The sequence below is a fragment of the Belonocnema kinseyi genome, chromosome 5 (assembly GCF_010883055.1).
Source record: "Belonocnema kinseyi isolate 2016_QV_RU_SX_M_011 chromosome 5, B_treatae_v1, whole genome shotgun sequence".
Classification (NCBI taxonomy): Eukaryota; Metazoa; Arthropoda; class Insecta; order Hymenoptera; family Cynipidae; genus Belonocnema; species Belonocnema kinseyi.
In genome coordinates, this window is record NC_046661.1 from 112973585 (window position 1) to 112987436 (window position 13852).

The 13852-nt window shown below is 28.4% G+C and overlaps 3 protein-coding genes across 8 annotated transcripts in view; 1 reads left to right on the forward strand and 2 right to left on the reverse strand.

Annotated features, from left to right (window-relative positions):
* Nucleotides 1–1553, forward strand: part of LOC117172395 (probable phosphorylase b kinase regulatory subunit alpha) — a 57408-nt gene extending 55855 nt beyond the window's left edge. For 4 of the 5 annotated variants that reach the window (XM_033360274.1, XM_033360278.1, XM_033360276.1 and 1 more), the window contains one exon: nucleotides 1137–1364. In XM_033360274.1, coding sequence (XP_033216165.1) covers nucleotides 1137–1364 — 228 coding nt within the window. Of the gene's footprint in view, nucleotides 1–1136 lie in introns of all 5 variants that reach the window. The other variant, XM_033360277.1, reaches the window with a different exon arrangement.
* Nucleotides 1547–8368, reverse strand: LOC117172397 (39S ribosomal protein L28, mitochondrial). The gene is made up of 5 exons (XM_033360279.1): nucleotides 8256–8368; nucleotides 4847–5013; nucleotides 4506–4764; nucleotides 4280–4423; nucleotides 1547–1836 (listed from the first exon to the last, which is right to left on the reverse strand). Exons 1-5 carry the CDS (start codon nucleotides 8289–8291, stop codon nucleotides 1594–1596), a joined length of 849 nt encoding a protein of 282 aa, XP_033216170.1. The 5' UTR covers nucleotides 8292–8368; the 3' UTR covers nucleotides 1547–1593.
* A 4004-nt stretch (nucleotides 8369–12372) lies between these two features.
* LOC117173220 overlaps nucleotides 12373–13852 on the reverse strand; it is a 13423-nt gene continuing 11943 nt past the window's right edge. For both annotated transcript variants that reach the window (XM_033361676.1, XM_033361675.1), the window contains exon 11: nucleotides 12373–13116. The gene's annotated coding sequence lies outside the window, so the exon portion shown is untranslated. The remainder of the gene's footprint in view (nucleotides 13117–13852) is intronic.

The window sequence follows — 13852 nt, forward strand, 5'->3', positions numbered from 1 at the left end:
AAAAATCGGAAGAGTTTAAGGACATGATTTTAAGGAATAACTAGAGACTTGACGGGATTTTGAAGTTTATTTTCAAAGGATTTAAAAATATTTCCATAAGTTTTAGTAACTTTAAAGAATGTTAAGCAATTAATTTAAAAGTTATTTAAAAAGCTTTTAAGTTATTTGCAAAAATTCAAAGATTTTAAGGATTGTCAAGAGATTTAAAGAAATTTAAGAATATTGTAAAGATTTTAGGCGATTGAAATTAATTTTAGTCAATTTCGAGATTCTTCGAAAGAATTGAAATGATTGCAAAGAATTTGGAGGGATTTAAAAAAGAGTTTTAAATGTTTTAAAGGCTTTAAATTGTCCTTTCCGAAATTAAAATAGAAATACGATCATAAATAAAAAGCAAAGAGGCTAAAATTGAAATAAGAATTCGATCATAAATAACAAGCAGAGGGGCTATATCAATAGAGTAGCCTACACTGAAGGGTCCTTTGTTAAGCTTTCGGATTAAAATTTAGAAGTCGATTTTTTTAAATTTCATAGTTAACAGCCTAAAAAATAATAATTCGAAATCTACGGGTTTTGATGATTTCAGATATCTAACTTTTTTTTTTTAATGCTTAAAATTGGAATTAATACGTTTCTCGTAAATGGAATGAGACACGCCAAAAAAGACAACATTTTTTAATTCAACTAGAAAATAGTATATTAGCATATAATTTATAATTATAAATAAGTATAATGAGAAAATTCGTCAAATTTAAAAAAAGTGTTAATAATTTGAAGAGAAATTTAAAAAGAGAAAGTCGGATTAGCGACGGTCAACTACTGGAAATAACTCTGCCCGCCCGGTACGTGACGAATACAAAAGGAACATTATATTACCGTTGCACCACTCTTAAACCTACCCCAAGAATGCAACCTAACCTCAATCATGGCACATTTTTTCTCGATGGATTGTCCAAATCGCATACTTTCCCAATTGCTAACAATCATTGAAGAAATGGCCATATAGATTTCGACGTTGCTGACCGAGTATGCCGTAATGTTAGAATTCTCAATTGTCAGAGCATTTTTTCCCCAGAATTTGAGTAGACACCCTGAAGGCTCTCCGGTTTTTTTTTAAACTTGTTAAATTTTTCCAGATGAGAATAGACGGAGATGCAACTCTCTGTTGCGCAAAGCCTAAGGATCAACGGGAAATAAACTCGACAGGGATGTTGCTCTGCGGTGGCGCTGCATACGTTTGTCAACATTTCTACGACAGCGCCCCCAGCGGAAGTTTTGGAACAATGACTTACATCACGAGAGCCATCGCTTCTCTCCTAGACTGTTTTCCTAAAGATCACGACATAGAGTGTTCAATATCGTAGATAATTTACCCCTAAGAAAAAGAGTGTGCACTAGTTCATTTCTTTGGGAACTGCTTGTATAAAATGTCAATTTTCACAATTCGCAGAATGTAGCGTGTTTGAATTCGGGAGCGTAGATAAATGTGTGAATAATGAATTCAATCATGTGACTGTTAATGACAAATAATAAATATAAATAAGAGAAATGTAGTAATTGCTTTTTATTTTTCTCCACTTACAAATAAATTATCTAATCGGTTTTCGAACTGCTGCTGAAAGGATTAAGGCTCTTGATTTTCGAGAGCAAGCTCGTTTCTGTGTCTTCGATTGTTGGCAATTCACTACCGCGTGCTGCCTTTAATTCTTCTATTAACTTTGCCCTCAATTCGATTTTGAGTGGCACGGTCTTTTTTGTAGATACGTTTTCTTTCTTCCATTTTTCACAGGCTTCTTCAAAAGTTAGTCCGTACCATTCGATTTCTTCACGCGTATACTAAAAGTATTGATTAATTAGTAAACAATCTTGGAGGCTTAAATATACAAATAATGTAAAATATTTTATTCTGTTTTTTTTTTTTAGTTTGATGACTAGTTTTAGGAATTTTTGCTTATTTTTGACCCCCCTTTCTCTCGCCACGAAAAATAACAAAGCCCAAAATTCTCATAAAACAAAGGAAATAGGATGATTTTTCACAAAAGTTGGGGAATAAATTCTTTGAAATAAAATAAATAAAAATGCCATATTAAATTAAACATTAAACGCTTTCAATTCCTAAGATTTAAAGTCAAAATGTATTTGATTTTTAACAAAATAGAGGAATTTGCCAAAAAAATATATTTTCTACCAAAAGAGATGATTTTTCAACCTAAAAATATAAACTTTTGACCAAACAGTTGCGTTAACAAACTAATATTTAAATTTTCAAGCTAAAAAAACAAATTTTTCAACCCGAAAAGATCATTTTCAATCAAGAAAGATGACTTCTGCTATAAAAGGTGAATTTTTTAAAAAAGACGAATTCTCAACTACTTAAATTAAACGAAAAAACAACAAATGGAATTGTAAAATTTTCAGTTAAAAAATGTTCACAAAAGGAACGAATTATCAACAAGTTAAATTAAACCAAAAAAGTAGAATTTTTAGCGAAATAAATGAATCCTCAAGCAAAAAGATGCATCTTCAAAAACAAGAGCAATCCTCTAACCAGAAATATGAATTTCATATTTAATAGTTAATTTTTCAAAAGGATACATTTTGAAATAAATACAATAGTTTTTATATAAAAAAAAAATTTTCAATACAAAATTTAAGTTTTCAACGAAAGAGGTAAATCTTCAAATAATTAATTTTTAACAAAACTGTTGAATTTTCAAAAAATGACTATATTTTTACAAAAACAAAGATAATTTTCTACCAAATACTTAAATTTTCATAAAAATAGTTTAATTGTCTTACAAAAAAAAATTAATTTTTTACCGAAAAAGACAATTTTTCAACAAAATACGTGAATTCTCAACAAAATAGTTGAATTTTCAACTAAAACAGATCAATTTTTAACTAAAATAGTGGAATTTTGAACTTAAGAAAGATTATTTTCAACCGAAAATGTAATAGTTAATTTTTCAGGTAAAAAAATTGAAATTATTATAGATGACTTTATTTATTTATTTTTTAAAGAGTTCAAATTTCAACCAAAGAGTTTTATTTTCGACCAAAAAGAGTAATAACTTTGAACTAAAATAATGAATATTCAACTGGAACAGTTGAACTTTAAATGAGAAATGATCTTTTTTAATTGAAAATTCGCCTTTCTTGGTAGTGATGAATTTTTAACTATAATGATGAATATTCAACGGATAGTTATATTTTCAGTTAAAAAAAAAATTTAACCAAAGGATGAATCTTTAACCCGGAAGATGAATTTCTACCAAAAGAGATGAATTTTCAATTAATTATAAAAAAAAAAATGGCGTAATCAGATTTTTAATTTTAAAAAATTAATGTTCAAGCAGAGGTGAATTTTTAACTAAAATGGTGAAATATTAGCATATAAGTTATAATTATAAATAAGTACAATGAGAAAATTCATCAAATTTGAAAAAAGTGTTAATAATTTGAAGAGAAATTTAAAACGAGAGTGGGATTGAGTTGAAATAATTAATTTTAAAAAAAAATGAATTTTAAACACAATAATTACATACAGTAAATTTTTTTTCATTGAATGTAAAAGTGACTTTTTCGAATGATAAATCATTTTTATTCAATTTTATATTAAAAAAAAAAATTAAGCACGCCCTCAAAAAAATGTCCTGATATTTCCTGATTTTTCAGGTATTTACATTTTTTGAACAATTTCCGGTTTTCCAGGGTTTCTAGTTAGGACAGATATCCTGATCCAATTCTTTTATAATACTTTCCACTCGATTTTCATTGTGGAATGAAACATTCAAAATAAAGAATTGAATTTTACTCATCTCAAAAAGCACTAGGTAATTTATGTTTGCATTATTTTCATTATAATTGAATTTTTAATTTATATTTCAGCTAGCTCACTAAATAAAATGATTTAATTTTTATTTCAAATGATCAAATGAAATGAATATATACACAATTAATTAAAATCTAGAAATAAGTCATAATGAATTTAATTAAATGGTGAAGAACGGTCATTTTACTCATTAATTTTTGGCTTTAAGTTTAAAGGTACTCATTATTAGAATTAAAAAAAAAGTTTATTGCTAATATATAGATATATAATGTAACATTAATAGTCTAATTCATATAATTAATATTAAATATTAGATGATTAATACAATCATATTTATAAAGAAAAGTCACATGCAAGAATTTTCTAGTTGAAAATTCTTGAGGTTCACCGTGGGCAGGAAAGTTTGAAAAGTTCTTTGGAAAATTTAGAATAAAAAGAAATTCTTACAGCAGAAAGGTACTGTTTGTAGTCATCATAAACCTCTTCTCGTTTAACAGGATCATCGGGATAAAGAGTTTTGTCCGCTAGTGCGGTAAGGATTTGCCTTTTTAGTTTCACTGCAAGTTTTGATCGCAAATCGCAGGCAGGAGTCTGAAAAAGTGAAATGTTTTTAAGTTTAAGGTCTAACCTGAATTTTTATTTGTATATTATTTTTTTGCAGACATTGTTTTACTTTTAAAATGTAATGATCGAATCCGTAGTTCGCGTGAATTAACTGGAGAGTTCTGTCTGAAATTGTGACCCTCAGATACTTGTCCAAAACTTTACTGTAGACTACCGATTTTTGAAGTGCCGGAAACCAAAATCGAGGAACTCTTCGATGGTAACGATCCTTTTTTGTAAATCCTTGTATGACAGCTTCGCCACCCCAAAGACCCTCGTCTTGTTCTTTGGGAAATTTCAGAGGCAAGGGCCTATTTTGTACTGGATAACTGTAAAAATTTACATTTTGTAATCTTAGTTTAAGTTAACTTTAAATTTAATTTTCTAAATGTTAAAAATTGTTTTACATACACTAATCCGGTATTTTCATCTCGCCAATATCGGTTTTTGTTTTCGATGTAATGCACAGCTTCTGGTTTTTTCACTCTCCATTCGATAAAAAATTTTCTGTAAGCTTGCGGTAAATATGCACCATAACCTTTATCCCATTTTGATGGACGTTTCACATAATACATACTCTGTAAATAAATTGTTGTCACACAGACATAATAATATTATTTAGCGCTTTTGCCACTCGAATAAAAATCTTAAGATTGAACTGATATAAAATTAACAATAATATGTCTTTAAAATTAAATAATGCTGAAATTGAAGGATGTTAAATTAAATAATTTTATATTAAAGCAATAACAATTTAAAAAATCTATTATAATTATTATCAGGGTGGTACGGTCCACTTTGCGTAAATATTTTTCTATGGCTTATCGTACAAATAAATTTAGTAACCAAAATTCATTCAAAAAATGTACGTTTAAAATTGAATAATTACACATGTACATTTTTAGTATTGAATTTGTAGTAGTAAAAGTCTTTTTGAGAACCTCGAAATAAAGTGCTGAAATTGGGTAGCTTCTGTTTTGTTGCTGTTTAATTTTGAATGGGTTTCATTTGGAAACTCAGAAACTGAATTTTGACAAAGAATTTTTAACTAACATTTTTTATTCAATTTTCATAAAAATATCATTTTTTTGGGAAAACCCAATTAAAACGCTTTAAAATTCGAAACCATCAGAGCGAACTGTTAGAAACTTTAAGCAAACTTTCATTTCCAGAATTGTACCAACTTCGAGCCTTTTTAAACCTATATGTTTCAAATTTTTGGCATTATAAAAAAAGCGATTAAAGTGTTTGAAAATATCTAGATAAATGTAGATACTATAAGAAATTTTGTTCTCTTTCCCAAATTTCTAATAAAATTTCTTTTAAAGAAAAATGTAATAGTTGATATTTTAACCAAAAAATACAATTTTTATATCAAAATAGATGAAATTAAACACCAAACAGACAAATATTGTCAACCAAAAATGATTATTTTTTAATAAACTAATTAAATGTTTGACCAAAACGATGAATTTTCAACCAAGAAGACTAATTTTGTACCGAAAAAGCGAATTTGAACAAAGCACTAAAGAGAGAACAATTTTTCAACCAACTAGATCAATTAACAACCAAATAGATGAGTTTTCAACTAAAATAATAAATCGCTAACAAAATAAATTATTTTTCAACAAACTAGTTCAACTTTCAATCAAGTACTTGAATTTTCAACATAAAAAGATTAATAGTAAACGCAAAATGTAATAGTTGATATTTCAACCAAAAATATTTATATTTTAAATAAAAAATAATTGAATGCTTAACCAAAACAGTCAATTATCAAACCAACAGTATGTGGCTGAAGCTCTGAACGTTCAAATGAATTCAATTTTTTACTGATAATTTTTCAAACCAGGAAAAGTGGTGAAATGTTTGTTAATTTATTTTTGAAATCATTTATTATTGTAAAAGAATTATAATGCAGAATTTAAATCGCAATTAGGACCATATTTATGGGTAAAATAAAAATTTCGAAAAATATTTCCTTCATTTGAACGTTCAGAACTTCAGGTACATACAATCAGTTGCATTTTTCAAGAAAGAAGATTAAGTTTCTACCCAAAGAAATGAATTCTCAATAACCGCGTTGAATTTTGAATCAAAAAAGATTTTTCAATAAAGAAATAAAAAAAAAAGATAGAATTTCCTACAAACCAGTTGACTTAATTCAAGCCAAAAATATTAATTCTAAAAAGAGGTAATTTTCAACCAAAATAGTTGAATTTTCAACCCACAAAGACAAAGATTCAAGAAAATTGTTTAAATTATTTCCAAAACAGTTGTTCAACTTTCACACAAAAGAAATAATGTTGTCAACTAAAAAAGATGCATTTTTAATTTAAAAAAATATATAATTTTCAACCAAAAAGACTCATTTTCTATCAAAAATATAAATCTGCAACAACACACATGCATTTTTAAACAAAGCAGTTGCATTTTTGACCAAAAAAGGTTAAATTTGTACCCAATGAGATGAACTTTTAATAAAAGGGTAGAATTTTCAATTAGACAAGATTTTTTAATAAACAATAAAAATATTGAATTTTCTACAAACCAGTTAACCTAATTAAATCAGAAAATATTAATTCTTAACAAAAAAGTTCTTTTTCAATCAAAATAGTTAATTTTTTAACCAAAAAAGACGAATTCGCAACAAAACACATGAATTTTCAACCAAGTAGTTGAACTTTCCAATAAAAGATGAATTTTCAGCAAAAAATTGAATAGTTTTATTTTAAATTAAAAAATCAATTTTCAAGCGAAGAAAAAACCACTTTTCAACCAAAAAGTTGCATTGTTAACTACAAAAGATTAAATTTCTACCAAAATCAATAAATTTTCAATAAAAGTGTTCAATCTTCAATTAAGAAAGATTTTTAAATCAAGAAATAAAAAAATTGAATTTCCTATAGACCATTTGACCCATAAACACTAATTCTCAACAAAAAAGTTCATTTCATACCAAAGTAGTTGAATTTTTAACACAAAGAGATGAATTTTAAACAAAATGGTAGAATTTCTTACCAAAATACTTAAATTTTGATGCCAAAAAATAAGAAAAATAAGATGATTTTTCAACTAAAAATTAAATAGTTAAATGTAAAGTTTAAAAAAATAATTTCGAATCAAAGAAAAAAATCATTTTCAACCAAAAAATATGAATTCTCAACAAAGAAGTTAATTATTAAATAAAATAGTTTATTTTTAATCCAAAAACACGAATTTCCAACTAAGAATGATGAGACTTTAAGACAATTGTTGAATTTTTAACAATAGAATTTTTATTTAAAATTAATAAACATAATATTATTATTATGACCTGAAGGTTTCGTTATCTCTTATTTTTTAAAAATAAGATAAAATATGAATTTTTAAATTTTCTGATAATTTCCAAGCTAAAAAAAAGCATGAAAAATAAAAGCCTTATACTACAATTTAAACCAAAATATATTTTTGTTATCATAACCATATTACAACTATAGATAACTACTCAACTAATTATAAATACTAAAATAAAAATACATTTTTTATTTTGAAGATATTAAATCTTTACAAATTTGAACTGTGGCGTAAATAATTCGAGGTTATATTTTATTACCGAACGGTATTTGATGTATTTTGTATATGAAACATTCGTTTTATTTTACGAAGAATAAATTTATTTAATATAAATGGTGTTCAAATAATAATTATGTCTTGCAATACTGTAAAAGAAACGAAATTAAAGTTTAGATTTTGAGGTTAGATTTTGAAAAAGCTACCTAAAATTGTCCAAAATACACTGTGTCTAGATATTGACAACCACAAAGATGTGAATAAATACCTTTCCTAGTGCCTGTCTTGCAGCTGATGATGCCATTATTTATTCTATAATAAAAAACCGTATTTTTGGAAGTTTTAAAATAAAAAATATTTTACAATACTTTACAAGTGAACTTGTTTCAAACTGTTTTACCAATCGGAAACTACAATATCGACATTTACCGATAAGGCAGGAGTGAGTCGGAACTTGAAACCAACTTTGAAATAAAATTACAAAACCACCTCATCTCTGACAAAACAAACCACAATTATAAAAAAAAACCTGAAATACTTGTTTCCGAATTTATATTCTAGAAAATTTCAGCACACCTATCACGAAATGTATAATGAAAGAAAATCTTTGGAAAGAAGTAAAAAGATTTTTTCAAATATGTATATTCAACTTTTTCTTCATTTTTGCAGTTCGAGCAAGACAATAATCAATTAAAATTAACCGAAATAATTCTTTAAACAATGTATTATTATTTTAAATAATATTCTCTTAGAAAAATGTTAGAAATTTCTAGTTTTTTTTTTAAATATTTGCCACTTTGTGTTCACTTTCATGTAGAGTGATTATATTTTGTTTAAAAAATTTATTATTATTTTTAATAATATCCTCTTAGAAAAATGCTAGAAGTTTGCAGGTTTTTTCTACAATTTTTCAATTTTTATTTACTTACAGACAGAATTATGTAATGATTAATTCAACTTAACAAACCTAATTGTCTTAACAATTTATTATTATTTGTTATAATATTCTCTTTGAATAATGCGAGAAAGTTGATGCTTTTATGAAATATTTAACATTTTACCCATTTATTTTTGTCAACTGATCACTTAAACTGAGGACATAATTTTTTAAAGTTAATAAACATAATTGTTTACACAAGTAATTCTTGTTTATAACTGTTTTCTCTTGGAGTAATGCTAGAAAGATGCGAAATTTTCTAAACTATTCCATTTTTTTTCAAAAATTAATGTCATTTAACAAACATAATGTTTCAAACAAATTATTATTGTTTAGATAATTCTCGTGTAGTAATTCTAGATATTTGCGGCTGTTTGGGAAATTGTTTATTTTTGTCACTTTTTCACTTAGTGAGGTGATAATTGAAGCAAGTTACAACCATAATTGTTCAATACAGAGAATATTCTTTTGAAGTGTCTCTTGCTTTTTTGTTAATATTTTTTTTTTTAAATAAAACAGTTACTTAAAATATTCTTCAAATTTTTTACATGGATCATATTAGACGTAAAAAATTTGAAGAATATTTTAAGTAGCTGTTTTATTTCAGAATATATATATATATATATACAATAAATTGTTTAAACGATTATGTTTATTAAATTGCAATAACTATTACCTAGCTCTAAGTGAAAAGTAGACAAAAAATTAAAAAATTTCAGGGAAAAACCACACCTTTTAGCACTATTTGAAGAGGATATTATTAAAATTAATAATAAATTCTCAAAACAATAATTTCTCAACTTTAATTAATTATTGCTCCTTTCTGATTACAAAATTTGATGAAAAGTGGAAAATTTTTGGAAGAGCTGCAACTTTCTAGCATTATTTAACAGAATGTTATTATAAATAATAATAAATTGTTTAAGCATTTTTACATTCTCATACAAATGAGAAGGTATTGGTTTTATGTGAATAATCACTTTCGCGAAATTCCATCAAATGTCGGCGTTTTGAGGCCCCCAGTGTCAGAAAAAATAGTTTTTACGTCGGTGTCTGTCTGTCGTCGTTGTCATTGTCGTTGGTGTCATTGTAGTCTGTAAACAAGGTAAAATTTAAAGGAATTATTCGATTTGATTCCTCTTTGGCGCAATGCGGCACTAAGAGTGCTTTATTACCATCTCTGTCACTCTTACGGCAATAACTTTAATATCGCTCCTCTAAATGCTCTTAGGGAAATCGAGTCAATTGTCGAGAATGGGAAGTGCCGCATATACTGGAACTTTATATTCTCGACAATTGTTTCTGTTGCACACTTGAGACCAGATACGGTCCTTCTTGACTTCGAGAAGCGAACCATGTTCGTTATCGAATTTTCGGCACCAGCTGACAAAAACATCATAGCCAATGAGAATGAAAAGAAAGAGAGGTATCGAGACCTTATAAGGGAGTTGCAACGATTGTACCCGGAATATTCTGTTAAACTAATCGTCCTTATCATCGGCGCTCTTGGAGGTGCCAAGGTTTCACTCGTTAATAGCCTGAAAAGCAACCCTGCGTGTCAACAATATGCTAAAACACTTGCGGGAAAAATGCAGAAGACTGTAGCCCTTGGATCACTCCGTGTTCTCAGGGTGCACGAAACTTTTGCCGGATCGTCGTATTGATTCCGTTATAGACAGTAACCACCTATCTCACGATCATGAGACGTGGTTGTGGCTGAAATTTTACCGCGATTTCGCTGGGAACAAGTGCAATTTTTCAGATTAGCACCCGCTCCCGGCGAAATCCTGCGGTGGTCCTTATGACAAATTTTTAATATATCCCGATATATCTCAGCATCAGGGTCGGCGGAAGCGGTTTTGGGTGTATGGAGTAGTCCTCACCTAAAATTTAGGCGGGTGGGGAATTTTCAATGGGTATTTTTCAAAATATTATCAGTAATCAAATTCATTCCCCACCTATTCTGAAACTGTTTGTTTGCAGTATCCTTATGGTTTTAAGTGATATATTAACGATTTATCTTATAACTAGAACCATAAAAATTGAATTAAAAAGATTCGACCTCGGAATTAGTATCAGATTAGCTATCAGATTAATAAAGACATTGAGGGGTTACCGGTTCTTGCGTATAATAAAGCAGAAATAGGGAGGGAAACTCAGTGTATATTATAGGAAATAAAAAAAATTAATTAAAATAAAAGGCAAAGTAAAAAATAAAGTTTTCTTAATCAACTGGCATCAACTGCCATGGTCATAACCAACATTTTTTCCGAAAACGGTCTTTCTGCATAAGAAATTCTTAAAAAATTCGAATACATGTTGTTTTAAAACGATTTGTCCGAAAACTCAATTATAGTAATAAAAATATTGTTAATTCACAGCCTGACTCTATAATCTTGTCTCTCATTTTTTCTTTTTTTCTTTTTTAAATGGCCTAACCTGTTACCTTTTTTTAAAAACCTATTTCTGATCATATTCCTCTTTCTAAAAGCTTTTAAAACAGTAAAATTATAAAATACTTATTTTTCAAAAAACAACTCTCACATAAAAAGACTTACCATTTTTTTTAGCATCAAAGTATCAATCAAATCCCAACCGAAAATCTTAAATAATCATTTTCTACAAAAAACCAATTTCATCAAGCATACATGTCTTTAATCAGAGTTATTTCTTCCCAATTTACTAACTCAATGTGTTCGTAGTAAGTTCTTATTTTTTGTTTAAACTAAAAGTTTCACTTTTTATTGTGATCGTTAACCTAGCTTATTCCAATTTTAGGTTCCTGTCATTTTAAGGTTGTAAACTTCCACAATCTATTTCTCGGAATCGGATATATATTTTTAATTATACACCAAGCTTTCGCTTTCAGTCAGCCCGTTCTCAGCCTTCCTAGAACTGCTGGCTCCAACCTTACCTCAGCTCGGGAGTAAACTCTACAGAACTTTTAAAGAGGTCCTAACAGGAATACCCTTACACCCTCCGTCTAGATGGACCCTCTCTGGTTTGCGTTACCTTCAGCATTTAGCTGTGATATAGATATATAAAGTATATAATATACTATTTCGGAAAAAGACGAAAAGAATATATAAATATATACAAAGTTTGGATAGATAATTTTAGAAATTAATATTTTGTTAAATGAAAATCGTTTTTTTACATATATTTCTATCACACAACATCAAAATATTAAACATTTGCACTCTGTTACGATCCCAGTGGGTACCAAATATCGCGAAGACATCCTACGTTCATGTCGTAAAGACACCGTAACGACACGGACATAGGATGTCATAAAGTTATCGTAAGACTTTCTGCATTCCACTACAGTTTCTTTAAATTTATTGAAAAAATCATAAATAAAAGTTTCTGATTCTTAAAATTCTGAAAATATCGAGAGCACAAAGAAATATTTCAATAATAAATGCGTACAAAAAAAGCACGACACATCGCGTCCACAGAAATAATTTATTATACACAGCTTAAATAAATAATACAGCGATCATGTGTCAAGTAACCCAGGTTAACTTACACAGTAATATATTTATAATTCATACATTTGAGAAATGACTGAGGCGAGACGTTTATTAAAAATAAACACAATACTTATTTGACCGCAATATACGCATATTAATAATTACAAATATAACGATGAGAATTTAAAATCCTCTGCGCATTTCGTGCACATTTATGCAAATTACGAGATCCTCCAACTCAAATTAAAATCTGAAATTCTTGTTTTTAAGTTTTCGTACTGAGGACAACATTTTTCAAAGAGAGTCCAATACCTATACCTACTATTTTACAAGGCTGTAGTTTGATGAATGAATATTTGACAAAGAAAAAAATCCTAGATGAGAGCGTATCGTATTGATGAATCATCTCGTTCCATTATCACTCGTTCTTATGAATTTTACACACGTGAACATAAATTATATATCTTAAAAAATCTAATAAGCGAGTATAAACAATAAGGTATACAAGTAGTGGAGACAATGCCATTTTTGGGCTCCGCGCATTAGATTTGCGAAGCATTACATAAATAACTATTTTAACCGTGATTCCAATTATCATTTCCACGTATTATTTTGCATAAGAAAATATAGAAAAAATCAACAGAAAACACACTAACAATGTCACATTTTTTCTAAATGAAATGCCCGCCGTTATCTTCAGTAATCGGTTGTATCGGGACCTGAAAGTGGAAAAAATATATTAATTCATTATATTACCTGCTTGAAGCAATTACATAAAAAGGGGAAACAAAAAAAATGTTGCAAAAATATGTGTGGCTTCTCACTTTAAGAATCCGTATATCACTTATTTCAAATGGACCCATTGTCCTTGATCTAACTTTAAAATGACGATTAGGCACCCTAGCAGTTTTAAATTAGTGCGCATTTTAATCTCTATTTTTTAAAGCAAGAGCAACATATAGCCAAACACATGCAGACAAAATGCTAATTGGTGCAATTACTGTCACGAGTTAATTTCGACGAAGGAAAAAATGCGTTTTATTATATTAGGTAGAATATGTATTCAAAGTTCGCGTTGGAGGCTGTCGATAACGTACAGATGCGTTATCGTGAAAGAATAAACAGTTAATTCGAGATTTAGAAAAATCCGAGCATGCTGAGAATAGGCGCGAAACCAACGTGTCAAGTTATGAGCGTAGTTGAACTTAACTGCGCAACCTCAAGTGCTATAGAATTCTACTGCACAGCCATACGTGCCATAGAACTCCACTGAGCAACTATAAGTCCCATAGAAGTATCCTGCGCAGATTTTTCTGATATACCAGGTGTATACATATGAAACCGGTATTGCTTTTTAGCGGCCAGTAGGCACACTTGTAGCCACTGTCGGAACTTACCATTTGTGCTAATTGGCGTATTGTCATCTGTCAACAATATCCAATACCAAACATTTCA